Raw genomic sequence first — 27,976 nt, 5'->3', positions numbered from 1 at the left:
GTGCTCTACCTCTGGGTCAAAAGAAAAGTGATGAGCTCTCCTCATAGTGTAATGCCGATTAAAACTCCCAATCTCCTCATCTTCAAACTAGGACTTAGAAGATGGCTCCACTCTGTGACTCCAAACTATCGGTCAGGCAGGATCCTGGGCAAACCTCTCAGCAAACTCAAACACCAAATCCCTATTGGGAAGCATTGTAGCCAAGTTCTCTACAATCTTCCTCACCAGTCGTCGTATAGCACGAGAGCCTTGAATGAGAGTACCCTCTAATATACTGTATGAAACCTCCCGCAAATCTGAGCTCGCAAGAAAATACTCCATGAATGACTCAGTATAGTAGAAATTATATGTGGAAGCATCAATCTGCTCCCTCGCAATCCATAGTTGATCCCTCTGAAAATGTGACAATGACAATTGTCCAATGCTACCTGCTGTATGAAAAGAAGAAATAGATTCACTTCCAGTAGAAAGAACCAAATCACCATGGAAGTTTGTCTCCACTAATGCTCTCACCTCCTCTGTACATACTACACTCATTTTCTGGACGAATGTGTTTGCCACATCATCACGTCCTCATCCTCTACTGTAGAAGCAAACTCACCACCAACCACAATATGTAACTAAACAGGGTCTAGGGCTAGTGTTGATTGTACCCATTCTAACTCCACAGAAACCTTATCCAGTTGTGACTATAACTCTTGAAGAGCCAATTGAGTATACTGAAGAGAGTCCATAGTCACCTCAAGCTCCCAGGTGAGCTCAACCACCTCCTCCTCTTTCCCTAACAATGTCTCATAATAGGTGCTACCCCACTCCAGAAGGTAATCCCTGTTAGCAACTAATTGAGAGTAACTATGCTTTAAGATCTTGATAGACTCTTGAAATGCATGAACCTCTACTAGAGAAAGAGTAGTATCACCATGTTCATCCAACATAGGAGCACCCCAACTAGATGTAGCTAGCATCTGATGGATAGCATCATAATGGTCAAGAACTAATGAAATGTTACTATCACTCATCTTCATCTGACAAGTCACATAATGCCTCTGTAATCCCTGAATCCTATGCAAGCTCTCTGTATCACTAATTGAACTGAGATACGAAACTAAATCATAACTCTCCACCACAAAATCGATCATACGTGTGCTATCTTCCTCGCAGAATTCTGCATCTGACATACAATTGCCATGTACCTCAACCAACTCCATTCGAAGCCCTTTTTGTATCAATCTCCTCGCATGTCTTAGCTTCCACCTCAATAGTAAGATCCTATAAGCATCGATCTTAGGACCCATCCAAAACCTCCTCGGAGTCATCACCCAGTATCTGACAAGGGGTGTCATACCCAGTACATCTCATAGCATCATCAAATGGATCATCAGATGTGTCCATACTATCTGCATTGTCATACCTAGTACATCTCATAGCATCATCAAATGGATCATCAGATGTGTCCATAGTCATACTATCTGCATTGACATCTCCTGACAAAGCCTCAACTGCAGACTCCTGACTTTGCACTCATGACTCAACGCCATGCTACGAATCGGTAATACTAGAGCATAAACCTACATCTACTGATTCCGCTGAAACATCCACATCACCAACATCATAGTTGGGTGACTCTATACGTGTCTCGGTCCCATCGAAGGAAGCAATTGCCTCCTACACTGTAGGAACACCAAGAGATCTCACATACAAATCTCCAATAATAATAATGTCCTCGAGAGAGTTGAAAGTATTAGTGGTAACAACTGCATCAGTTGTCTCTGCACTAACTGTAGCAACAACTCTGGGAGCCTTAACCTGCTGAAGCTCGGTGATGCTAAGTCCACCATCAACACTGCAGATAGGACTAGTTGGCGCTGTACTAAATATAGGTACATCTGCATCAGGGAGTCCTATCGGGGAAAACTCAAGCTTCCTTCCCTACAACTTCGATGTTGGCCTTCTAAAGACGGAAACATATACCTCGCTGCCCTTTCAATTGTCTTTGGATCCGACAAGCTCTCCCTCAATCTTTGTTGGTGAAGCTTAAGTCTCTCCATACTTTCTTGCCAAAGCATTCATCTTCGGACTAACTTCGTCATTACTCCACTGACTTCTAGACCTACCAGTCCTCCTATGTCTGTCCATGGCTAGAAAATGGTAAAGTGCTGGTCACTCCAAATGCAGCAACAAATCGTAAAATAATATAAATTTCTTACCCCCCAGGATGGTAGGAAACTGCTTTGATACCACTGTAATAACCTCAACCGGTTATAATTTTGTGAAACACCATATCCTTCTCAAATTCAATTGTTTGACATTTTGTCAAACACTTTGCAAGCAAGCTCTGATACCAAATATCCCTTGTCAATTCAAACCTCAACTTGTTGATTTGTAGGTCGAGGAAAATTGTCAAACACTTCCAATACTTCCTCTGTGCTTGCTGTTTCTGGGTTTCAAATTGATTATGTTTGCTTGAAATGATATCAAAGGGAATCTACAAACCTATAATTGATTACTACTATATCTAAGAAAAGAACTAAATGCATATGCAATTCTCTTTTGGCTTTTCAAATGCATATTGATGAATTCTAAATGAAAAATGTGCACTTACAACCAATTGATATTTTGTCCAACACTTGGCATGCATGCTATTATGTCAATCATGGAAGATATAAATATGCACATTACATCAAATATATAGATCTGCAACTTATCACTGCTTTAGTGAGATATTTTCTAATTCAATGCTCAACATAATATTCCAAGGCTTTTGGCTTTACAACACCCAAAAAAAAAGAGTAGAAATGACATTATAAACCTGATATAAAATTTGAATCTACAACTACTTATGACAACCACGTTTACAATGCCAAATGACCAATTTAAATGATGCAAATTGATTTTAGAACCTGATATACAAATTACCCAATGAAGGAGATGAAACTGCAATCATAATCAAGCCAAGTACTATAGCGTGGGTACTGTTCACAACACTATTTACGACATTGTAGCAGCCAACAATAAATGTATTCTCCAAGTTAAGCATAGATGGAACTCCAGAATGAAGCTCTCTTGAGTGCCAAATTCAGTGGATATTTCACCACTTCAAATGGTTGCAACACTATAGAATTGACGCTCTCCAATGACTAATTGCTTAGTTTCTTCTCCCAAGTTTATATCAAATGCAATTGACAATAATCAGATCCCTAGCAATGAAGCTTTCACCTCTATTTATTCTTTTCCCTCAGCCTTCTAGAAGGAAATAAAATATTATTTAATTGCACTCTCTAAAAGCTTCCCCCTTTCCAATGCAATAATTAGTTGTACTTCCAGAAAATGCACTCTCTGTAAGCTTTCCCCTTTCCAATACAATAATTAGTTGTGCTTCTAGAAAATTAAATTAATTAAATATAAAGTCACCTTTAGATTTATTTATTTATTGACTTTAATTTAATTTATTTCTCCTTATTTCGCCACTTAGCTTTTGGAGAATGAAAAACTAAGAACTCCATTGAGGGTCTAAAAGATAGGGACATTACAAGATTCTCAAGATTTCACTGAGACATGCTGTATTTGCCAAGTTTATTTCCTTGTCATAGTGTCTCAATAGCCTGGGTTGACTTAAGAACACATCCTTAATTGGAGAAAGGATCTTCTGTATAAATCTTGAAGTTAATTGGTCCACCTTACACAAACACACTTCTGATATATCTAATGGAAGATTAACACCTTGACTGAATTCTTTGCCAATCTTTTGTAGTGCCTTCAACCACCACTATCCATCGCTATTGGGTGCCATAGTGTGGTCCAAATAAAAAAATATCTCAATCATCCCAACACGCTAGCAAGATAACCAACTCTGATACCACTGTAATGTTCTTAATGAGATCAAAGGATTAACCTCCTTAGTGTAGTCGTATATTTAGTTTGTAGGTGTAATGTCCCTTTATTAGGGTGAGCTTGGGACAAATAATACTTGCAAAAAAGATGTTAGAATTCTATAATAATGAGTTTAAACATACTATTCTACCCTCTAACTTAACCCACCTTAATGATGTCACCAGATTGGGCATCCTAACCCTTAGCTATTCCGCCGCCCTCTCATGGAGCGCTCCCGTCGAGGTTCTTCTTGGACGAGATATCCTCTATCCAAGCCCAATCACATATGCATATGTTGACATCATCAAAATCTCTGGCACATGGAGATTCTCTATTAATCCTAGTCATGGTGGTCAGATTGAGACTTTAACGCCTCACATACCCCATGATAGAGATTCCCTTAATCTCCATGGTATTAATTTAATGGACTGACACATTATTATCCATTTCTCATCTAGCCATTCATACAAGGTTACTCATCTTTCGCACTGGCACGACAGCCATTTATATGAGGATCTCACTTCTTGCATTGGCACTATAAGAACCATTCACAATATCAAAATTTAATCATAACCTTCTTTTCTATAATATAGTCAAACTATCTTGTAAATACATTTCCAAATAATTTATTGCTTAATATTATAATAAGGTTAGTTTATTTATTCATATAACAATAGAACTAATCTCCATATTTTCCTATTTTATATAATGATGAACCTATATTATTACTCTATAATTATATGGCTTTCCTAGTCTTTTCTATTGTATATATTATTATCTATTATGGGAAATATACCATATACCAAAATAAAACGTATCTTTCCCCTTCTATGTGGGTCTAGCTTGTCCAAGCATCTTGCACTGTGAGATTACCTATCATCCACACAACGGCTAAGTCAAGTGATTGTCACTTGTGGTTCGTGTTTCAACGTTGCACTTCTGGTCAAAATGTCTTTGCCGCTTGTTTGTTGGTGGGTCTTGTCTACCTTTTATCCTACTTGTCCTTCAGTCTCGTTGGTTGACACAGGAATGCCGCTTGATTAGTGTCGAGCCCAATCACATTTTTACTTGTCCAGTTTCTGACCATTCCATGCGGTTTAAGTGCTCCTTTTCATGGTTTTAATGTGTATAATTGTATTTACCCCTTTATAGTACTACTCGTTTCGTCCTCCCCCTATTCGCTTTAATGACACAGGCTTTTATATGCCATTACTAAGGGGTCGTGACCCATCCAAAGGGGGGTGTGATATAAGTGTTCTAGTTAACAATTTATTAGTGGGCTTTGTAACTAGTTAGTTATAAATTACTATTTATGCATTATGAGCAATTAGTTTAGTCCCATTCATTTATTAATTTGAATATTTAATTGATATTGAGCATCATCTAAAATGTTGATGCAAATAAAATTGACATAGTTAAATCTAGAAAGACAACATATTTAATTGATATTTGATATAACATTGATTTATTCATAACGATATAATTTGTCTTAGATTATTTATTAAATTACTATTTTGTTATCTAATATTTATATCATCTATCTAATAATAACTTAGCCATTATATATATATCATAGAGCTATCTAATGTTAGATTTCTTTATTAGAGGGGGCATTATAGTAGGTGCTGAAGAGACCAAAGGAAGGTACATAGAGGAAGCAATTTTCAGTGTACGTGTGGTGATTGACCATACTAACTGGTTATAGGGTTGACGTACGGTGTGAGGGGGATTAACACATGATGGAGGAGATTGAAGGCTGCTCCGCATGTGGCCATATGGTGGGAGGAGTATGCTTATTGTCATACAGATGAGATGACTTACTATATGGCGAGGGAAGAGATGGAGTGGTGGGCGTATGGTAGTAGGGGCAACATACAAGTTAGGGGTATGGAGAGAGAGTGTACTGACATCAGGGAGGATGGGGAATGTGATGGAAGGGGAAGGTTGTGTTTGCAGAGTGTTATTAATTGCCTTGTCTGCTCCAGACACTTAAAATCCTTCTTAGGCACACAAGTGCATTGTTGATAAATTGATGATGAGCCAAAAACACTTCTTGTAGCACGACATAGAACTCTCAATCGCATGAACACCAAATTGTTTGTCGCCAATAAAGACATTAAATCAGTTTACATATGCATTAGACAAAATCCAAGCAAATACAACAAGTAGTCACCAAATGATGACGAATAACAGATTTGGTGCACACATTGGGATATCTGCACATCTCTAATGATAGAATAGGGTAGCATTAAATCACCAAAACTGCAACAAGCAGAGTAGGGAGGATCTTCCACCTCCGAAACTGCGCGCAACGATCCCTCAGCCTTTAGCCTCTAGAAACACAAAGACAAACATTTCCAATCCATGATCAATTACAATGCCCAAACATCTCCTCATAAAGGCCTCCAAGAAGCATCTACAGATTTACAATTACAGGCGGACAATATTAATTGTTTCATCATTTAATTAAGTTGGCCACATATTTATTAATTAATTAGATGCCCTTCATTATTTTATTTAATTCCTAGGATCAATCAATTAATTAATTATTACATTAAAATTTGGGACATCACAGATCCTAACTTGTCTCCAATAAGCTTCAGAGTTTCCTCACTCCAATATTCCTGTGGGATATTACTTTGTCCAATCCAAATAGGAAACTCCTTTATCTGCTCCATTTGGGTATCAAAATATGGTGCCCATCGCTTCATGTAAAACCCTATCCTGTCAAGCATATAAGGGCTACTATTCATTATTAGGGCCCCGCCCTGTTCACCTGAGACTATGACTACAAAGAACCCATTCATAAGGGTTCTCAAACTGCACATCTCCCCCCATTGTTTATTCCACCATGCTTTTATCTTCACATAAGTCAGCTATTCACCTCCCATTTGAGAAATAAAGCTTGCTCCCTTGAAAAATCTACACATTCACTCCATTCCTTTCCATATATTAACAAGGAAACACCATTACAATGAATCTGAGCAGGGTTTACCACCCTGGCTCTTTTCTTTTTTGGCTGCCATAGTTTCTCAGCTATCTTGCTGAAATCCTCCTTTCCACCCAAATTTGTTGAAACAAATCGCTTTGCAACAGGGCCTGCCATTGACTGCTTTCTGTTCCGCCAATTCCCATTTTCTCCATACTTGGAAGATGTCACTCACCTGGCCTGCTGTGCCTTATCATTCTCCCTTCATTTATATCATTTATCAGCGCCCTTTCTTCTGTTGAAAGGCCACCTAGAATGATTGCTTCCATCATAGTTCAGACCAGCATGCCTCTGAAAACCCTGCCTGCTCTGCTAGTCCGTAATGGTTGGAAGATTTTGCCTCATTTACGAAATATTGTTGTGTTATATTTATATATGGAAATAAATGATTTTGGCATGCAAGTGAAGTGACTATATAATCTGTTCCTCTAGCTGCCAGTAATCAAACTGAAATATTCTGTCATTTTTAGAACCTGAAACTATCATCATTTGCAGCAATCTCCTTTGAATGCTTCAACGCTATGCTTCAAGAAAATATCAATCAATTTTCAAGTTCATTTGTGAAGAAAATCTACACGACATCACTTTTTTCATGCTGGTCCTTTAGCAAATTGCAGTGCATGTGATTTGTCAGCAATAATACCTTATGGAAATGTATTGTACAAGTTTGGCATCTTCATTTGCTAGATACCCAATTGAAACTGGTAGAGCAAAAAATTGAAACTGCACCATTATTATAGAGGATAAATGATCTTATTATTTTTTCCGTGATTAATTTTCCATTCATTGTAATATTGCTTTTATAAAGCCTTTGTCTGCCAGAACACCAGACAACTAACATACTTAATTATATAAATTTATTAACTATTAATATTTATATTTATTAATGTATCAACTAAACTAGCAATAGAGTTAATCTGATTTGAATTTCCAACGATCAGGTCACAAAATTATCTTTATAAATCCATTTCAATTTCATCACTGACTTTTTCTCCTCCCTATCTCCTCCACAGAGTGTGAAAAGGTCATCCAGTGTCACTCACTGCAGATCGGTGAGACATTGTACCATTCTTTTCAGACAGCGGTCACTCCCAGCGATGATCCAGGACTATTGTTCATTCACAGTTATATCCTTCTCTGATCGATTTCTTTTTGCCAAGGAAGGACCCCTAGTTCTTGTCTGGGCTCCCCTGTTCTTGCTTTTTATATCATTTTTTCTTGAACACTATTTGGTGCTCCCGCTCTATTCGGGCTCTCTTGTTTGTATGCTCAGTCCCTTGGACCCGTTGTTGTTCTTTGTTGGACATTAATATTATTATCTTATCTTATGACTGCTGTTATTTGGCCTATGAATGGCTGAAAGTCTTTTGTAGAATCTAGCTGAAAACCCTAGGAAAGGCCTGCAAATAATCATAAAATATCTAGTCGTACAATACCAAATCCTCACTACATCAAAGACTATGAACAACTGTTTATTACATGTGGATGATGACTCAAGGAAGGACCCCTAGTTCTTGTCTAGGCTCTCCTGTTCTTGCTTTTTGTATCATTTCTTCTCAGACACCGTTTGGTGCTCCCGTTCTATTCGGGCTCTTTTGTTTGTATGCTCAGTCCCTTGGACTCGTTGTGGTTCTTTGTTGGACATTAATATTATTTTCTTATCTTATGACTGCTGTTATTTGGCCTATGAATGACTGAAAGTCTTTTGTAAAATCTTTGCTGAAAACCCTAGGAAAGGCCTGCAAATAATCACAAAATATCTAGTCGTAGAATAAAAAACCCTCGCTACATCAGAGAATATGAACTGTTTATTAGATGTGGATGATGACTGAAAATTGCTTCGAATTTATATCTGCTGCGTACAGGTGCATTAAAATCTGACTATTTTAATTGAAAACCCCACAGTGTAGAAAAACCTGCTAAGTACCCAAATCACCACTGCTGTATTGTCAATAAAATAGTTGAAATGATGACCCTCAGCTGATTCATCTCTCTGGCAATCTGAAAATCTGGAGACCTTGGAAATGAAAGACTGACAAGAGTTTTCTTCACTGAAAAATTGGTGCCAGTGAATTCCTTTTTGCATTGATGGAAAATCATCCCTCCCTTTACAAAGTTCGCCCATAAGCAGATCCAAAATGAGAGTGTTATGCTCTTTATGTTGTGAGGATTTAATCAGCATATTAAATGGTGCACAGCTCCTAGCAGGCTCACATTTTTTGAAAACTCAAACCTACTGGTGTTGCAACTTAACCATTTTGAGTGTTTTCATCCCTTAATTTATGCATGTGATCATGGAATTATGAATTTTGAAACTTGTAGATTGGTTTCATTGGAGTTTGTAGCTGCGATAGAGATCTTTATCTCTAGGTGCTGATATTGTTATGGCCACCCTCAGCTGAAAAGGACATTTATGATAAATTATACTATTAAATATAAAGACGTGTCATACAACATGCATTGAGGCATGGAAATATGAAGAGTTGTATTTGAAAATAAAGAGTCGTGTGTTGGGAAATTGAAGAGACCTTCGGTTGTAATGTGAAGAGTCTTCCTATTTGTTATATATATCGTGGCAAGCGAAAGACATTGTACACTTGAATATTTCATTATTAATAAAGTGATTTTTTTATTGTGTGGCTGGGTTTTTCCCTTCATTCTAGAAGGGTTTTCCCAGGATAATCTTGTGTGTTTCTTGTATCCTTTTTGAGTCTTCCTTATTTTTGTTTATCTATGTTTTCGGATTAAATCCTAACATGGTATTAGAGCCATGTTAGATATCGGCAATAAAGAAGTTCCTTTGGCTTGTGTTGGGTATCTTGTCTGTATCGAAAGTACTGAAGTTTATGTTAAGTTGTGCAAAAGTTTTTTTATTTGAATGTTCATGGTCTTCATTTGATAACCTTTGTGGCTAGGAAAAGTTTCAAGGTATGTTTATAGATATTTTGTTCCTGATTAATGTATTCTGATTTTTCATTATTCTTGTGGTTTATATGTTTGCATTTGAGGTTCAATAGGTGTTCATCTGAGCTTTATCATATATATCTTTAGTTTAAAAGTTTTATTTGGATAGGGTCCGACTTGTTTTAGCTAAGTTACCAATGTTGGTTCTGATGCCGATGCTGGTGCAGGTTGCTGATGCACGAACTTTTTTTTTTGGGATTTTGGATGCATTTGGGTGCGTCCATATATAAATATTTTAAAAAATAAAATAAAATGTATAGTGTTTACTATAATTTATGTATGCAAAGAAATGCAAGAAATATACAAAAATAAACCATTCCTCTTTTAGGGTTTTACGGTTTTGGGGCAAAAATGAGCAAAAATATAATTAAAAAAATCATCTAAACACATGTTTTTTAAAGTCACTTAAGTGACTGGGCTTTGAAAAAGTTCGGATGCTCTCTAGATGTGCTTGGATGCTTTTTGAATTCTCTCTGAATGCTGTCAAACACATCTCGCGCACATCTGTAGGCATTGGACGAGCTTCCTTGTGAGCACCGATGCAACATCCAAATGCATCCATGCATCCGAAAGCACCAAAACTAGCATCCGGTGATTTTCTGGGCGCATTGGTATCTTAGGTTTTTAGTATAGGCAAAGTAAAGTATGAGGAGCATATTTCTATATCGAAGGCAGTGAGTTTTGTTTTATATTTGGTCCATTGGGCCTTAATAATCATATATATTGTGGCAAAGTTTTATAATCAATTTTATCAACTTATTCAACCCTTTTCTCTTATTGTCGCATTAACAATTTTTTTAATTATCGTCGTCAGTTTTCTGTTAATGTTGCCGTGGCATTCCATCTATGTAACATTTTCCATTTCGTCTGACCGTCCATTATATCACTTTGAGCCTCTTAATATTTTTGCATGCAATGATTTCTTGATCCCATGTAAATTATATCGAACTAGTCTACCATTGTTTTCTCTGGATTGAAATGATTAAGCTTCGTTTGGCTAACATTTATTCGTGTCATGTTTCAGCAATGATGTTTGCCATTGGAAGCAATTTTAACTTTATCGCTAGGTTCCTTTACCACCGTGAAAGTAATCTGGTTGAATATCAATCTCGATTCCCCTGCAATTGCAAGCAGGATGTCAAGTTGATCAACATTGTAGTTTTGTTAGCTCGCCTTTGTTTATGATTGTGAAAATAATAATTGCCTCCGTTATTTACGATGGGCCCTATATTCATTCCTTCTCATTGTTTGTTAAATCTAAGTTTTGGTAAATTGGCCTAGCGATCTAAAGTAGGTGAAAGTCTTTTGCAATCATTGGGAGAGGAATTCATTGGAAAATTTATCATCAAAGAAGTGATACTCTTCTACTAATTGCGAGGATCATTTTTCATGTGTGTGCAATATCTTTAGCAAACGATATTTGATTGTTATCTGATTGGTTAAAAAATAATCAAAACAATGTCAGAAGGCACAAGATTGGTACATAGTACTAGGAGTTGCATCCTACATTGCGGTTCTCTACTTGAATCTTGGGGTTGTTCGCTTCATTCCTCTTTGGCATCCATATATGAGCTTTGTGGGAAGGAATGGATCTCTGTTAGTGGTGAATGAGAAGGCAATGTATATTAATGGGTGGATTGATTTGGTTGATGGACTAGAAGTGTGGGTACATGGTCCAGGCATAGAACTATAACTATTCTCAAGTGAGGGGCTCAGATGGCTCTCAATTTGGTTCAAACTCAAGCCTTCAATGATGGAGGACCATCAGGCTTAGCAAGCTAAGTATTTAATTATTGTTGAGAAGCTGAAATTGTTTTTTATCTTTAGTTACCACTTGTGTGTGATGGCTGCATGCATTACATCTAGCACTAATAGTTCTTTATATAATTTCTTGTCCTCATTTGTATGTATGATCAAGAAGATTATATTTGTGATGTCTGTTATATGAAGATTCTTGGTTGTAGGAGACAACAAGATATTTCATATTCAAAGGGAGATGTTGAATTCAGAGGGAGCTTGTGATTCAGAGGCAGGAATTCATTTTCTATCTCTTCTTGGTGATGAAAGTAGTTCTTGGTTAAGAGGGGATCTCCTCCATTCTTACATATGTTGTCACTATTTTAGTATAGTAGGTTTTTGAGACTCTTAATGGAAACGATTCTTAGCTGTGATTGCATTTATTGCTGATTGTGAATTCTTATTCATAGTAAGTTAGTAAGGACAAACTGATAACTATTTCATTAATGAGAGATTCATAGTGAACATCATGTAGAGAGAGTCCATGATGTCATCATGTTGAGAAGTTCTATGATGGGATTTGGAAGTCTTGTTGAGAGTCCATGGCTGTACCACATTGAGAGAGTCTGTGATAAATGCTGGTTGTAAACCTTACTAATTTGTCATGTTGAGTTTCCATGACAACCTCACGTTGAGTGAATCCTATGATGAAAGTTGATTGTGATTTTATCATGTTGAGTGATTCCATGATTATTAACAATGAGTAAATTGTTTCTCTAGTGTCATGTTGAGAGATTCCATTTCATTGATAGAGTATGTGATGAAAATGGTTATGGTTCTTGCAAGTTTTTCATGTTGAATTATTCCATGAATTTTTTATGATTAGATTTTATCATTAACACTTTGGTTACGACCTTGTGTGACTGTTTAGTTAAAGATCTCTCTCTCACACTAAGAGGGAGTGTTGGAGTTTGTAGTTGTGATAAAGATCTTTATCTCTAGGCACTAATAACGTTATGCTCACCCTCAGCTGAAAAGGACATTTATGATAAATTGTAATATTAAATATAAAGACATGTGTCATACAACAAGCATTGAGGCATGAAAATATAAAGAGTTGTATTTGAAAATAAAGAGTCGTGTTTTGGGAAATTAAAGAGACCTTTGGTTGTAATTTGAAGAGTCTCCCTATGTGTTATAAATATCTCATCAAGTGAAAGGCATTGCACACTTGAATATTATATTATTAATATAGTGACTTTTTTGTTGTGTGGCTAAGTTTTTCCCTTCATTCTAGAGGGTTTTCCCAAGATAATCTCGTGTGTTTCTTGTCTTGTTTTCAGTCTTCCTTATTGCTGTTTATCTATATTTTTGGATTAAATCCTAACAGGTTTCACCTTGCTGAGGAATTGCGCCCATGAACAGTCTGCACATTTAGACTTAAATCTTTTTGTCATCTCCCTAAGATGTTGTATGCCAAAAATGTGTAGACGCAGATTTCATTTTAGAAACATATGTTATACTGTTTGGTGATGCCTCTATACATGACTACACCTTTGACTTAACCAATTTTTGTTCTTCCTTACATGGCATACTCACCAATATAAGTTCGATATTCTCCAATATAAGTTCGCATATTCTTTGGATTTTAATGAATTCTCTGTTGTACACAATTAAACATGTTGGTACTTTTTTATCATACATGATAATTTTTTGTACCTTCAATTGTGCACTTCATGTTGACTGCAACTTTTTTATTGTGAAGATGTGTTATTATTAATCTTTAACAACCACATGTGTCAATATATAAACAAAGAAATTGATCAATTTTATCTTTGCTCACGCTCTTACGTTTGAGTGGCCTTTTTGATGACCTTTATGTTCCTCAGTTGGAGGATGTGTGCCATTTGCATTAATTGAAATTTTTGGTTTTCAAATCTTGCTCAACTCTAGTGCATAGGTGTATGCTCATATGTTGATCAGGCACTATTTGAATTCCGTTGTATTGGAAAACATAGATGTATTATTGAGAGAGTATTTGTTAGCCAACTGGATGGGTCCGGCGGTGTTTCTATAGCCGACGGATTGACTGTCGTCGGTGTTTTGTATTTTGTAGCCGACGGGTAAATAGTTTGTAGCGGATAGAATATTTGTGGCCGATGGACTCCTTCGGGAAGGTTCGACGGTAGTATTTATATCCCGTCTGGGATCATTGTAAATCATGAATCATCTACTATTGCGAATATTATGAAGCATAATGTATGTCTGGCGTATGCGAATATAATTCTGCTGTTCGTGTTCTATTGTTTGTATGCATTCATTTTCTTTACCTGTACGGTAAACATTTGGCGCCGTTGCCTTATGAACCTGGAAGGTGGGAGGAATGAAGATTAATGCCAAATCAGCTTAACAAGGATCAGAATAAGGTCAAGGGAAAAGATGGAATCCGTACTGCGCAAGAGAATTTAATTTTGGCATAGCAAGCCGAACGCCGACGGAGATTTCAAAAGATTGCCGACGGAAACCGAAGCACGGAGGAATTGTTGGAGGAGACTCAGCAGCGGGTGGAATTGGTGGAAGAAGCACGGGAGGAGTTCTTGAATTTGTGTTCGCCGAAGGAAGAAAATTTAGACGGAAGAGCATCTACTCGCACGGCTCGCAGTGCCGAGGGAGCACGAGCGTGGAGTGACCTCTTCGTCCAGGATAGACTTCTGCGGGAAACAACTTCAGAAGATCCTTCTTCTTCACCAAGGTTCGTAGCTGTCGAGACCTCCGGTGTGGGAGAGCAGTTCGCCGGTGTAGGAGACCAGTCCGTCGATGTGGGAGTACAGGCTGTCAGTGTGAGTGTAGACCGCCGGTGTGGGAGTGCAGACCGCCGGTGTGGGAGTGAAGAGCGCCAGTGTTGCAGGACCGAGCAACGCTTGTTTACAGAAACCAATTGTGATGGCGGGACCAAAAGAGAAACTGCCGAAGTTCAATGGCGATGGTACGGCCGATCCCATTCGACATTGCAAAACATGTGAAACGATCTGGAGGGAAAATGGCATAACTGATGAAGACGACTGGATGAGACAATTTCCGGCAACCCTACGGGGTGTGGTGATTGATTGGTTTTCGGATACGGATCCACAAAAGCTAAATAAATGGGATAATATTAAAAAGGAGTTCTTGGCGGAATTTAAACTCTTGCGGGATGATAATGAAATCGTAGCGGAAATTTTCAATACCAAGCAGGGGAAGCACAAAACTGTCTGTGTTTATGCCAAGAGATTAAAAGACTTAATAAATAAAATGGAAAGCAAGCCGGCAGACAGATTGCACAAAAGATGGTTTATGGACGGCTTACGATCGGAATTGCGGAGGAAAATGAAAATTGTGCCACCGTCGTCATATGTGGACGCGTATAACAGAGCACTGGACCTTGAAAGTGAGCAGAAGACAAAGAAGAAGAAAACTAGCTCCTCTGATTCTGATGACGACGAGCCTGCCGGAGATGATAGTAGCGACGACGAAGGCAACAGCAAGAAGGTTCGTGCCTTATAGAAGGATATGGTTCGCATGATGGAGTTTAAAAACATGTAGAAGGAGCCAAAAGGTAGTGAATTGTGGTGCATGGAATGTAAGACCGACGGTCATACTAAGGGATCGTGTCCGAAGAACCAATTCTGTGACATCTGTCAGATCATGGGCCATTCGACAAAGGACTGTCCCTTTAACATGAAGACAAGAGGATCTCTGCAGGTGTTTCTCACACAGGAGGCTTCCCCATCGGGTAGTAGCGGAAACATGAATACCGCCGGTGCTACATCCGGAGGGTATAGGAATAATAGCAGAGGGCAAAATAACAACAATGCAAACAATAACAATAATAATGGAAGCCGAAGTCGAACCCAGTATGATGCAAACGGACGGCCGATCGTTCAATGCCGAGCATGTAATTTGTGGGGTCATTTTGCACAGGATTGTACAGCGGCAAACACATCGAAATTATTATGCAGATGGTGCGGACCCGACGATCACGAAGATTCCAAGTGTCCAAAGGCTGGAGTAAACTTGATCACTGTTGGCACGGATGTAGAGGAGGTTCTGGCAATTACACGGAGGCAAGCGGAGGAAAAGAGAAAAGTGGGGAAAGTGTAGGCAGACATTGCAAAGGCATCGTCAGCAGGGACATCTCAGTTGAAGGACATCACCGACACCTTGGCAAGGAACTTCGCAGAACAAAACATTGTACGACAGATCTTACAAACGGAGATACTAGTCAAGATAAGTGACCTCCTTCTCACAATGCCCCAGTTACGGACGACCACTCTGAATCATACACCGTTTTCGAAAGCATCGGAGGACACAGGAAGGAATAGTAGGGAAGTGATGACAACAGACCCAATGCTGCTGGCACTCAGCTCCGGACGGCACTCGGCGGTCGTCGAGATGGGGATTTTGGGAAATGTTTTGACAGAGACAATTGTTGACGGAGGGTCCAGCGTGAATGTCTTACTAGAGGATACTTGGAAGAAGTTGGCAAAGCCGACGCTGTGGCCACCTACATTCCAGTTGCTCATGGCGGACCAACACGGGATCAAACCGTTGGGAACCTTAAGGGCACAAACGGTAACTATTGGTACGCAACCATTTTTATTGGATTTTGTGGTTATTCCATTGAAAAGAAAAGGATATGATGCTATTCTGAGACGAGATTGGTTGGTGCAAGCAAAAGTAAAGCATGATTGGAAACGAAATACCCTATCAATGGAGGGCGAAGGCAAAAGATTCACAATTGACCTGCACACACAAATGGTCGGCGAGGAGGCAACATCATTAGATTCAGAAAGCGGCGACGAAAGTGATGATGAAGTATGAAGAAGGAATATTGAGACTAGACGGAAGATTGAATGACGACGACCTAGACTCGGTGAATGGCCTTTACCATTGGCAGATAGAAGACTACGAACTGTTTCCGAGTTGCAATATGTTAACAGTCGACAAACGTGACAAAACAAAGGAAAATGAATGTCTGGAGGAATGCAGGGAAGCGGAAGAAGGAAAAGCTGCCATGGCTGAAGCTGAGGGGAAGAACATACAGGCTGAACACAGAAAAACGAAAGATCCCACTGTCCGGTACATGGTGAATGGACCGCACGGAAAGAAAAGGTTACAACGTAGCATAAAATTAGTGGAAGGGCACCGACAGCAAGGAAATAATCCAGTTGTGCGACGACCGTAGGCACAATGGGCGACGGAGGTGGCATAGAACAGACGTAAGGCATATGACGGTCGGAATGAAATCAAAGTGAAAAAGTTTAAGGCCAGATGGGTTGGACCATATCAGATTCGGAAGCTCGGCAACAATGGAGCAATCAGATTATCAACTTTGGACGGGCAGAAGGTACCTCCGGCAGTCAACGGATCCAAATTCAAAAAATATGGTGCCAAGAAAACTGTCGTTTTCGCAGAAGGAGACCCCCTTGTCGTTGCTAAATGGCGACGGTCAGAGGCAAATGTGAGGTGCTTTGTATTTAAAAAAAAAAAAAAAAAAAAAAAAACGAGGGCTCCGCGGATAGAAAGGCCCCGCGGGCAAGTCTGTCCGCGGGCGTAATAGACAGAGGCCCCGTAGACAGAAAGGCCCCGCGGGCAAGTCTGTTCGCGGGCATAACAGATAGAGGACCCGCGGGCAACAAAGGAAAGGCCCCGCGGACAGTCTGTCTGCGGGTTAATAAAAGCCCCACGGGCAGCCTGTCCGCGGGCTCTTAAGACAAAAACATTCCTTGCCAAGCAAAGCGCCGCGGGCTTAAATACTTTATTTTTTTTGGGTTTTTTCCCTCCGAAACCTCAAAACATCTCCGCACGGGCAATCTTCGCCAGTAAATAGGAAGGCCACGGGCTTAAAAGAAAACAGTCTCACCAGAAGTCTCTGCCAGTAAAAGGAAGAGGACCGCGGGCATAGAACTTAGAAAACTCCTCCGGCCAGCAGACTTCTCTGCGGGAATACAAGATTTCGATGCGCTTTCTTGGGTTTTCTCTGTGCTTCAGTTGAACAACGTAATTGGCGTCGGCATATGGGGGAAGGCTGTTCTCGGGCAGTTGGCCATCATTCTTTTGTCGATTGGCGATTCTCAATTTATGCGCTCGGCAGTTTCCATCCAGAGGATTAGGATTTCCGCCAAGAGTTTTGAGAGGCACACTAATTTCGTCAAGAAGGAGAAATTGCAAAAAAAAAAACGATGACAGAATCAAGTTGTTCAGAATGAGTGATAGATGATGCCAAAGGGAAGGGGATGCATCCGTGGTTGCCAGAAAGAGTGCAGAATCAACAGATAATGATAGAAATGGTGTGTTCTGTGCATTTCTGTGTGGGTTGCGAAGTGTTAATTTGGTCTTGGCGGTGAGGGGCATTGCCCCTTGGACCCCCAATCATTGCGGATATCAGTTGTGGGAGTCTGACCAGTTGAGAAGAGTTGAAGTTGCTGCAGGCATGGACTTTCTGTGTACCAGAGGCAGTGGGAGCAGGTGTTGGCTGTGAGGCTGTCCTGGTGGATGCGTAGAGAGCTCGGGAGGAGCTGATCATCCAGTTGGAGGCAGTGCAGCGACACTTGGCTCAGGGTACCGAGGAATTGAAAACAGAGAAAGCAGCACAGGTGGCTATCAAGGTCAGCTTGAGGAGACAGTATTGTGTTAGCAGAGGCTCCAGATGTAACGGGATGAATGTGGAAGTGATGTGACAGAAGCAGATTTTTCTTGTTGTAGTCACTCTGTTAATGTATTTTGTTTGTTAATTTGTCTCAGATATTTTGTTAGTCATCAGGAGACGACTTTTCTTTTTGGGGGGGATGGTGTTAGCCGACTGGATGGGTCCGGCGGTGTTTCTGTAGCCGACGGATTGACTGTCGTCGATGTTTTGTATTTTGTAGCCGACGGGTAAATAGTTTGTAGCGGATAGAATATTTGTGGCCGATGGACTCCTTTGGGAAGGTTCGGCGGTAGTATTTATATTCCGTCTGGGATCATTGTAAATCATGAATCATCTACTATTGCGAATATTATGAAGCATAATGTATGTCTGGCGTATGCGAATATAATTTTGCTGTTCGTGTTCTATTGTCTGTATGCGTTCATTTTCTTTACCTGTACGGTAAACAGTATTGGCCGAGTTGCCAAAATTGGCCGAGTTTTCTAGCATGACAAGTTTTTGACTTTTACTAGCATCCAAAACTTGTCATATACTTGCCGAGTTTTTGCCAAAAACTCATCGAGATCTTGTTCAAATCTCAATTCTAGTTTTCTAACAACACTTATAGGAAAAATACGACACAATTTAATTTCATATCTCATTTCTTGTAATGTCCCTTGTTTTATCCGATTGTGTCTCCCGATTTCTCGCTGTTGAACTTGCAACATGTTAGTATTCCAATATAAAATAGATATAATTTGATAAGGTTAGATTTAATTACTAAAATTTAAACTGCACGAATATAAGATCCTAACTTCTACTTGATTCCCTACTTGAGAAGGGGTTATGATCAAGTGCTTAGTTCCTGGGATTCTAAATGTTTAGAACTGCTCTCCACTAATCACCATCTTCTCACTGTAACTCTACTTCTCAAGGCCTTATGGGTAATCAATATTGATCTACCCATCCTTCCTATAAGAAGTTTCCCTCATTTTAGGCCTTACGGATAATTTATTAAGTATATCCATCCTTTCATATGCATATGTAAAAGCCTTTCAATATACTGACTTTAGGGATACTCAATCCCTGCGTTGCCTGTTTGTCACTTTATTGCTTAAAGCCCTTCGGAGACTCTTGGATCTCTGCCTGTATTTACAAGGAATAAGATGAATTTCCATTGATCTCTTGAGTAATGAGAATAGGGATGTGTACTAATGTCTATAACAATGTCCTCTTGCTATAGAATATTAAAAAAAGCTCTCTGGTCTGTGTTTATTTTGGGCTCAACTGGTATTGTATGATTGGTTTTTTAATTGGACTGTGGACTGATTAACCCCAATTTGTATTTCTTCTATTACAATCACTTGTATGTGTTGATGAGCGTATTGACTTCCGATTTAGAAAGATGTAGAGGAATGTTTGATTTAATGATTTATTGTGGGATTCCAAGTCGCTTTGATATGTGTGTTTGCTAGCAATTTTGATTTCTACACTCTGTAACCTCTTTCTATTGATTGGCTTGCTAAGCACGATGACTATGAACCATGGTGCTAGTTCCTTTATCTTTCACATTACCTTCAGACTATCCTACCGAACTCCTCACTATGTTTACTTTTCACAGTATCTCTATTGTTTGTTGTTGGGTTGGTATACAGATTAGTGTACTTTTCTATCAAATCTTTAATGTCCGTTGTCTCTCACAATCACTTTCTCTCAACCCAATGTCTTGGTCTGAGTGCACGCTTCTCTGGATTTGTGAGGGCTTCCCATCAATACATTCAATCTCATTGGTAGATGTCTGGTCTCTTGAAACGATAAGTGTTTCCCACTAGTTCTAATTTCCTTGATACTCTGGCTTAAGTTTGTCTGACCGTCGAGTAGGATTCTTGTGTTTTTATTTTATTGTTTTACTTTCCTTCTCGCTCCTTTCTTCTCTGCCAACTCTGTGAATCCCTCCATGTCCCACCTTTTCCTTATATAAATATTGTAGACTTTTTAAGGGTCACGACCAATTGCATTGCTCGTGGTTTTCTCTGCCCTTACACTGATTTTGTTTTATTTAGTTTTGTATATGTGCTAACTATTATATTTTAATGCTATGTATTTAACATTCATTTTTAACAATAGTTATTGTTAATAATATGTATTTTAACAATAGCTTGTAATAGGAAAATAACAATTGTTATAGGATTATATTGATAAAAGGAAATTAATAACTATTATTTTGACTAATATTATTGACTATTGAATAAGTCTTAAAACCATGAAGTTATTGTATATATTTAAAAAAATTTACAATCATAATTTATTTATTATTATTTAAAAATAAATAAATAATTGTTCTATTCTAAGTCGTAGGGGTCATTACGTTTCTTCATTTGTATTTTGCTGAGAGGGGGAAAATAGTTTTCTAAACATTTTGATATTGTTCTATCGATTTGAAGTGGATTTTTGAAGAGGATGAAATCAATGATTTGGAGTGGTAGGTTGCGGAGGAGCCGGGGGGGGGGGGGAGGGGGGGTGTGTATAGATTTGGTTTCATACTAGATGACATTGAGTTGAATGAGTTGTCATTGCTAGTACTAGGAGAATCTAGAGGTAGAGCCATAACCAGGATGGAAGATGAGCCATAGACCGAGTCAGATATACTAAGCAAGGAGGCATAGCCATGCCCAGTGCAAACTTCTAGGACTAGACCCTCTAGTTCTACCTCTCCCTTAGTGTTTACTAGAGCTAGAAAGAAGATCATGTAATTGTAATGATGTATTTAATTTTAGTTTTACATAAATTATTTACTATTTTGCTTCCAACCATCAACATTTCTCATGCGAATTGCAATATTGTACCCACTTTGTGTTTAAAGCTTTAAATATATCTAGAGTCAGGTTTTTTTTTGTGTGTTTACATTTGTTGATTCATTGGATGCATCTTCTCATTGAATTTTGCGGAAAAATACTTTTCTAATTAAACTTGAGTAATGCTTTTAAGTTCCCAAGTTTTTTGTCAAAAATTGGCTGAGTTTTTCCCCATTTTTTTTTGTAAAGCCTTGGTAAGTTTTCAAATTATGCTGGAAAACACCTTGTCAAATTTTAACTTGATTTCTTCTTTGGTTAAACATGTGATGTTACCATGATGCGCTTCTTTTTTGTTTTGGCAAAGCCTGTGCTTCTTCATTGAGTTGCAGACCCTTCCATTGACTGACATTTTTTCACGCCTAAACAATATTTTAACCTTTTAACACTTGTCCCAGCTTCAATCTTCTCCTTGCCAGATGTGTGCAAAGCTCTTTTTGTTGAGCTAGGAAGCCATTGACTAAAGACAACAAAAATAACATTGATGATAATGAAAGGGTTGAAGAATGGGTCACAACATGAGAACTTTTAAGATTCTGATTCAAAAAATGATGCAGTATGAAAAAATGTTTGTACAATAATCCATATTTTTTAGATTGATATTGTTTATAGAGGCACTTCATATTCTTTAGTTGTGGAATGGGCTTAAGAGTGACCATGAGAAGATTGTTTTAACTTTTACCTAAGAAAGTAAGCTTCAAGGGGTATCGACTCTTTCTAGTTTGGTTGATATTTTGTATATTTTTTCCATGTTGCTCGATTGTTTTATTCACCTAAAGTGAAGACTATTAATTGGAAACTTAAGGAATCTTATCTTTGCTTTGGTCATTTATATGTTGTTTCTGAAGATAATTTCTAAGGTTGTGCGATGAAATAAACCAAAGGAATATATTTTCTCATCTCTTCATCTCAATCACTTAGTGTTATATGTTCTAGTGGGTGCTTCATAATAAATAATACAATTAAATAGATAATTACATAATAGAATATTATTAAATAATAATGATAATAAATCATTATTAAAGTTAATATTAAAATATAAAATAAGAAATAATAATAAAATATTATTATAATATAAATAATAACATATATAATCCATTATCAATAAATAATATTTAAAATATTTAAATATGAATAAAATTATAGACTGAATAAATAGATAAAATTAACTAAAAGAGAGAATATTGTAGAAAGTATGTTACCTTTCTAAAGAGGATTTAATAATAAATGTTGGGAAATATAAAATAAATAAATAATAATGAATAATACAGTGTTACACCAGTACTGGGGTACTTCGGGACAACGGGATGTCAGGGCGAGGTTCCGAGACGCGGGGAAAATGGGCCTCATTTTCAGGACGACTAGGGGACAGCTGGGGGATGGCGGCAAGGGGAGGACGGGCTAGAGAGGGGTGTTGTATAGTATACATATAGAAGTTGAAATGTTAGTTACGAAATGATGTTTTAGTAGTTAACTAGAACATACCAAATTAAAATATTTGAACATAGCAAAATTGCTACATCAATTAGAACCATTGACATTCAACATAGTAACATATTACATACCCAATAGTAACATTCAAAAATCAAAATTCAAATAGAAATTCAAGTACACATCGCAGCGGCGGCATGGTTGTAGAATGGCAGAGCTGGGGGTGCTTGGGTACTTTAGTACCTGGTGTGGGAACATCTTGGGGACGGGTACTACAAGGTTTTGGAGGGGGATGTGAGTCTTTGGGTTACACTGGAATAATATAAATCAACTAAATCTAATAAAAGGTCAAGAGATATGAAAATAGAGATGTGACTCCTTCAAATTAAGATATAAAAAGGAGGGGAGTTTATTTGAAAACGAGGAAGAAGAGGAAAAGAGAGGAGTTAAAAGAAGGATTAATAGAAGAGGAAAGGAATGTAAAGAAATTAAAGAAGTGATTTTTTCAAAGGACAACAATGATGAAAGGGTGTGACTATTTGATACGGTTGTAATAATGAAGGGTTGCGACTTTTCACATGGATTGTAATTATAAAGGGTTGTGACTTTTCAAATGGATTATGATTATAAAGGAGAATATAAACCAGTGTTTTGAGACTCTACAAGTCCAAGGCAGAGGTGGCCTTTCCGAGGCAAATGGCCTCTGGACTTGGACTCGGCCGAGTCCTGGTAGAGTCCCGAGCCCAGGACTCTCCCAATTTTTTTTTATTTTTAATTTTTACTTTTATTTTTATATATATATATTTTATTTAAAGATAGAGATCTTTGGAAGGTGTTTTTTTTTTTTTTTCAGTGTATATTAATTCTGAAAATGATGTTGTGGTATGTCAGAAATTTATTAAGGATTGAATCTTAAATCTTAAATCTTCAAATTTATGTCTAAAAATCTTGAATATTGTAAGAAATTTAATGTTTAAATCTTTAAATTACACAACCGAATAAGCCTGCATCTCAAAATGAAGGATAGTTACCCAAATTGAAGGCTCACTGCCAATATTGGTTACTATCTGGGTTTCATTATGAAGAAGTCGCTTTCAGCATTGTAGAGTTCAGTAATGCTGAGCTGTACAGATATTTTCAGAATTACATATATTTGTGTTAGAATTCTATAGTGATGTATATGAGGTTTTTTTTTTTTTTTTTGACTTGTGTTCATGAATGTTAGAACTTAGAACTCTCTAGTGTTGTACATAAAGTTATAATCTTTCAGACTTATGTGTTGCTGGCTATGTCCTTGATCATTTTCTTGGCAAAAATTTGTAAGCCAACTATAATTGTTATTAAAAGACTTTTATTGTTAAAGGTTGTGTTTCACCAAGCAAATTGATAGACATACTTGAGAGCCCTGTTGTTGTCTACAATGCACACATAAGCTATAACAAACATATTTCTCAATAGTTGAGTCTTCCATGACTTATCTTAGGTGTATTCATAGGAGGGCATAGGCTACTATGAATCTCAGTCTTCTACACTCTAGCTGATATTTTGATATATGTTTTCAACTTTTGATTCCATGGATTTCATATATTGTAGACATTTGACAGTGACACTATGGTTAACTTTATATTATGCTATTCAGTTTTTTTCCTTCAAAAATTCACTGTTATACTTATGTGATCTATGCAAAATTGTGTATGAGTGTTAAGTGGCTTCTATTTATCCCAATTAGTGTGTATTTGATGTTAATTGACTAAATGATGCATGAAAAGATCTTTAAATCCTTAAAAATCTTTGAATTTCATGGGTTTTTCGATTTTTCGAGTCCTGGTTGAGTTCGGTCGCCGAGTCTAAGTCTAACTCGGGTTTGGACTTTCCGAGTCAGAGGCAAGTCCGAGTCTCATAACTATGATACAAACACAATGGTCTTTCTTCAAAAGGAGGAAGAAATAAAGAATATTGGATGACTCCAAGATATATTATATCTATATGATATACATTTTTATATATATGAATATCGATCATATATTGATAAGTATAACTATTGTACTATTAATAACATTTACAATAATGAGATTGTAATATCTATCTTCATAGAAAAATCAGAAATATATATCCATATTTCACTCTTTGTACTATCTGGCTAAGGGAAGATTAAAGTGTTGCCAAGGAGGGGCTTGTGTAAATTCTAAGTAATGGATATTTGTCCCAAGATAAAGTAGGGGTCAGCATTTTGTATACCTTCATGGTATGGGTTTGGATCTGTAAACTTAGAGGGAATATATTGATAGTGGTATCTAGGCAACTTGGTTAACACCCACTACTTCCATCATGATCTAGAATAGTAATAAGTTTGGACATAAGAGTTAAAGATAATGTTAGGAGTATGGTGTTACTAAGGAGGGGCCTGCATAAGTCCAAGCTAATGGATCATATCCCAATAGAGGGTAGGGGTCAATGGTCCGTAAGCCTTCAGGATGCGGACTTGGACATATAAAATTTGAGGGAGTCTATAGCTAGTGTTTAGGTAACTTGGATAACATCTTTACCATCCATCCATAAACAAAGGAATAATATGATTGGGCAATTGGAATTATTATTCTGGACATATTCTTAAGTCTTATCTATATTACGATTGACTTAATAACTATCAATCATGACGGACCCCGAAAAGGAGACGTTACACTCACCTAGATGTGAAAAGAATTAAAAAATAATTAGTTTCTGAGTTCAAGGATCTTGAACCTAGAATAATTTTGAGAAATAAATTTCATCTCATAAAGCACACAAACCCATGGTTAACTTGGATCTCTATTATTCCACCATATACATTGCAAAGTTATGAAATTCAGGAGAGGCATCGAGTTCTCATTTTCTCCTATTTGTTGACAATATATTAATATGATATTCCATCCTTGTTAATAGGTTCGTTTGATCTTTTTCGAGTGGCTTTTATCATAAATGTCATACAATTTTATCTTCTTCTGGATATAATATTTAAATTATATTTGAATGGTTCCATATTTTCTTTGTTCTCTTTTCCACTATTAAGATGTTTATATATTGTCACATGATGCAATTGTTTGCAGGGCTCTGCTAATGTGGGAAAATCAGCCTTCATAAATGCATTATTGAGTAAGTGACGAGAGTTGATTCCTGTCTCTTTCTTCTGCTTGTCCTTTACCTTTTAAGTAGGAAGTATGACACAAAACAGGCCAAACTATTTTTCCATAATCATTGTTTATAATAATATAGTCAACTCAAGTGTATTATAACCTATAAATGTAGATTAATGATGATCCTGGAATTTGTTCTCGTAATTTTTTCAAATGTTGCCTGATTCATGAAAACTTGTTGCAGCTTTTGTGAGTGAGATCCAGGTCAGTGGTGTGATTATGGTGCAAATTTAGTGATTTGTGAAATAGTGGCATCTTATCTAAAAATGCTTGCAAATGAATGATACACTTCAATGGATTGTTTCAGCTAATTCTATATTCACTACAAACACAAGTAGAACCAGACAGTAGCTTTTGATTATGAGAGTGAACTTTTGATGATTAGAATGAATTAAGAAAATAGGATCGATTCAAAAGAAATAGGGTGTTTCTAATTTATACCAAGGAACAGACTAGAATTTGACACTAATTTTACTACTAATACTAGTCCTAGTTATTCAAATATTTATTGTTCCGCCATACAGGAAATCAATGGCCTGCTTGCATGATACTAATATGGTTTAGCATTACTACATTTACAATAAGCTGAGGGATAATATAATTCTTGAATTTGGATGCTAACAGTAATATGTTTGGTCTTGGTATACAAGTTGAACATCCCCCTTTCAAATTTTATTCTATGCTGTGAGATTTAATCAACCACAACCAAGATTCTTTGACATACCATTCAAACTTATTGCAGCCTTTGTGAGTGAGATCTGGGATATAATTGTGTTGCACACATGCTTTTTTGTATTAAACTAAGTTGTTGAATAAGAATCAGAACCTGGGACAGATACATGGATATGGTATGCTAGTATGACAAATTTCCATGGCAATGAGGAGACAACTCACTCAACCTCTGAGACACATATCCAATACGGGAGATGTGCTCAGAAATGTCTTGACACATTGTTTTATTTTGGCTGCTGTCTCCTGCCGTCTCCTAACAAGCAATTGATGTCTCCCTCCAAAACACTTAGGGGAAAACACATTAAAAGGCAAAAATGGAAGGCACATAAATATTATAAGCCCACATAATATATTGTGCTGATAATTTTGATGATATAAAAATCCATGCAAAGTTATAGTGATTGGATATAGTGAAAGTATAAACTTTTTGAGAGGGACATAAATAGTTGTATGACTGATTAATTATGATCTAAAGAGAAATTGCCTTTACTATTCTTGTACGAGTGATTTACTGCTTTTGTTTTTAAAGTTGCTGTTATGATATTATCTGGAAATTATTAAATTATATTAGAAAATTGGTATCTCCAAGTACCCCCATCTCCTTTATTTGAATATTAGCCATATTGGTAAGAGTACTAATCTCTGGTGTCTCCAAAAACCCCACATCCCCTGTGTCATGTCCCCATTTTGGCTGACATCCTTTAGTGTGCCGGATCAGTCTATCACAGGGTCTCGTAGACTGGTGGTGATGTGGAGAGAGTTGATCAACGACTATTTGGCAGTTGTTTTTCCTTACAGTCGATTAGTGATTTGGGCCAATGTTTGTTATAAAGTAAAGTTACCTTATTCAGGCCCAGTTTTATAATTTGTTAAAGTAATACTTTATGAAGGTGCACTTTATTTCATAAGAATATTTGGATGCTTCTAGAATGTTTAAGTGACTTCTAGAGGAAGCTACTGAAAACTGAATAAATAGACCCTATGGGTCTTGCATTGGATCATCCAGTTGTCTATCTTTTATCTTGACATCAGATTGTGATTTAGTCACATAGTCTATTGTGGAGCCAAGATAGTCTTTAGATAGTCAGTTGATCTTTGGGAACGAAGACTCCTAAGGATTTTGCATAACTGAGGAGATGAAATATCTTGTGAAGGGTTGCACACTTGGAGGTGATACTTCAGTCACTTCAGCTAGGGCATCATTGGGCCTAAGGCCATTTTTAGCATTTCAGCATTTCCGAAAAAGAAAAGTGAAAAAAGCAGATCCGAAAAAGCAAAGTGAAAAAGTAGATCAGGAAAAGCAGCCTGAAAAAGCAGATTCGAAAAAGCAATCCAAAAAAGTTTTTGCTACAAGTCTAATTTAGTTTTCAGAATTTTAGGATAGGGTTTGGAACCACCTTTTTGCTCATATCTCACATCCAGCTGGGAGTCTGATTTTCAGATTTTGGGAGGATATTCCTCCAACCTGGGTGCCACCATTCATGCCAATTTCAGCACCTTGTAGCCCAGCATTTATTTTTGCTAGGTGCCGTATAGTCTGTATAGGTAGGGCTATACTTGC

The 27,976-nt window shown here is 37.5% G+C and overlaps 1 protein-coding gene across 1 annotated transcript in view; it reads left to right on the top strand.

Annotated features, from left to right (window-relative positions):
• Positions 1 to 27,976, top strand: part of NOA1 (P-loop containing nucleoside triphosphate hydrolases superfamily protein) — a 241,888-nt gene that overhangs the window by 148,383 nt on the left and 65,529 nt on the right. Inside the window, exon 7 of the mRNA XM_089788123.1 lies at positions 25,597 to 25,642. Coding sequence (XP_089644249.1) covers positions 25,597 to 25,642 — 46 coding nt within the window. The remainder of the gene's footprint in view (positions 1 to 25,596; positions 25,643 to 27,976) is intronic.

The sequence above is a fragment of the Cupressus sempervirens genome, chromosome 1 (assembly GCF_028749045.1).
Source record: "Cupressus sempervirens isolate cs-2001-9-10 chromosome 1, ASM2874904v1, whole genome shotgun sequence".
NCBI lineage: Eukaryota > Viridiplantae > Streptophyta > Pinopsida > Cupressales > Cupressaceae > Cupressus > Cupressus sempervirens.
This window is presented reverse-complemented; position numbering and strand designations above follow the sequence as displayed.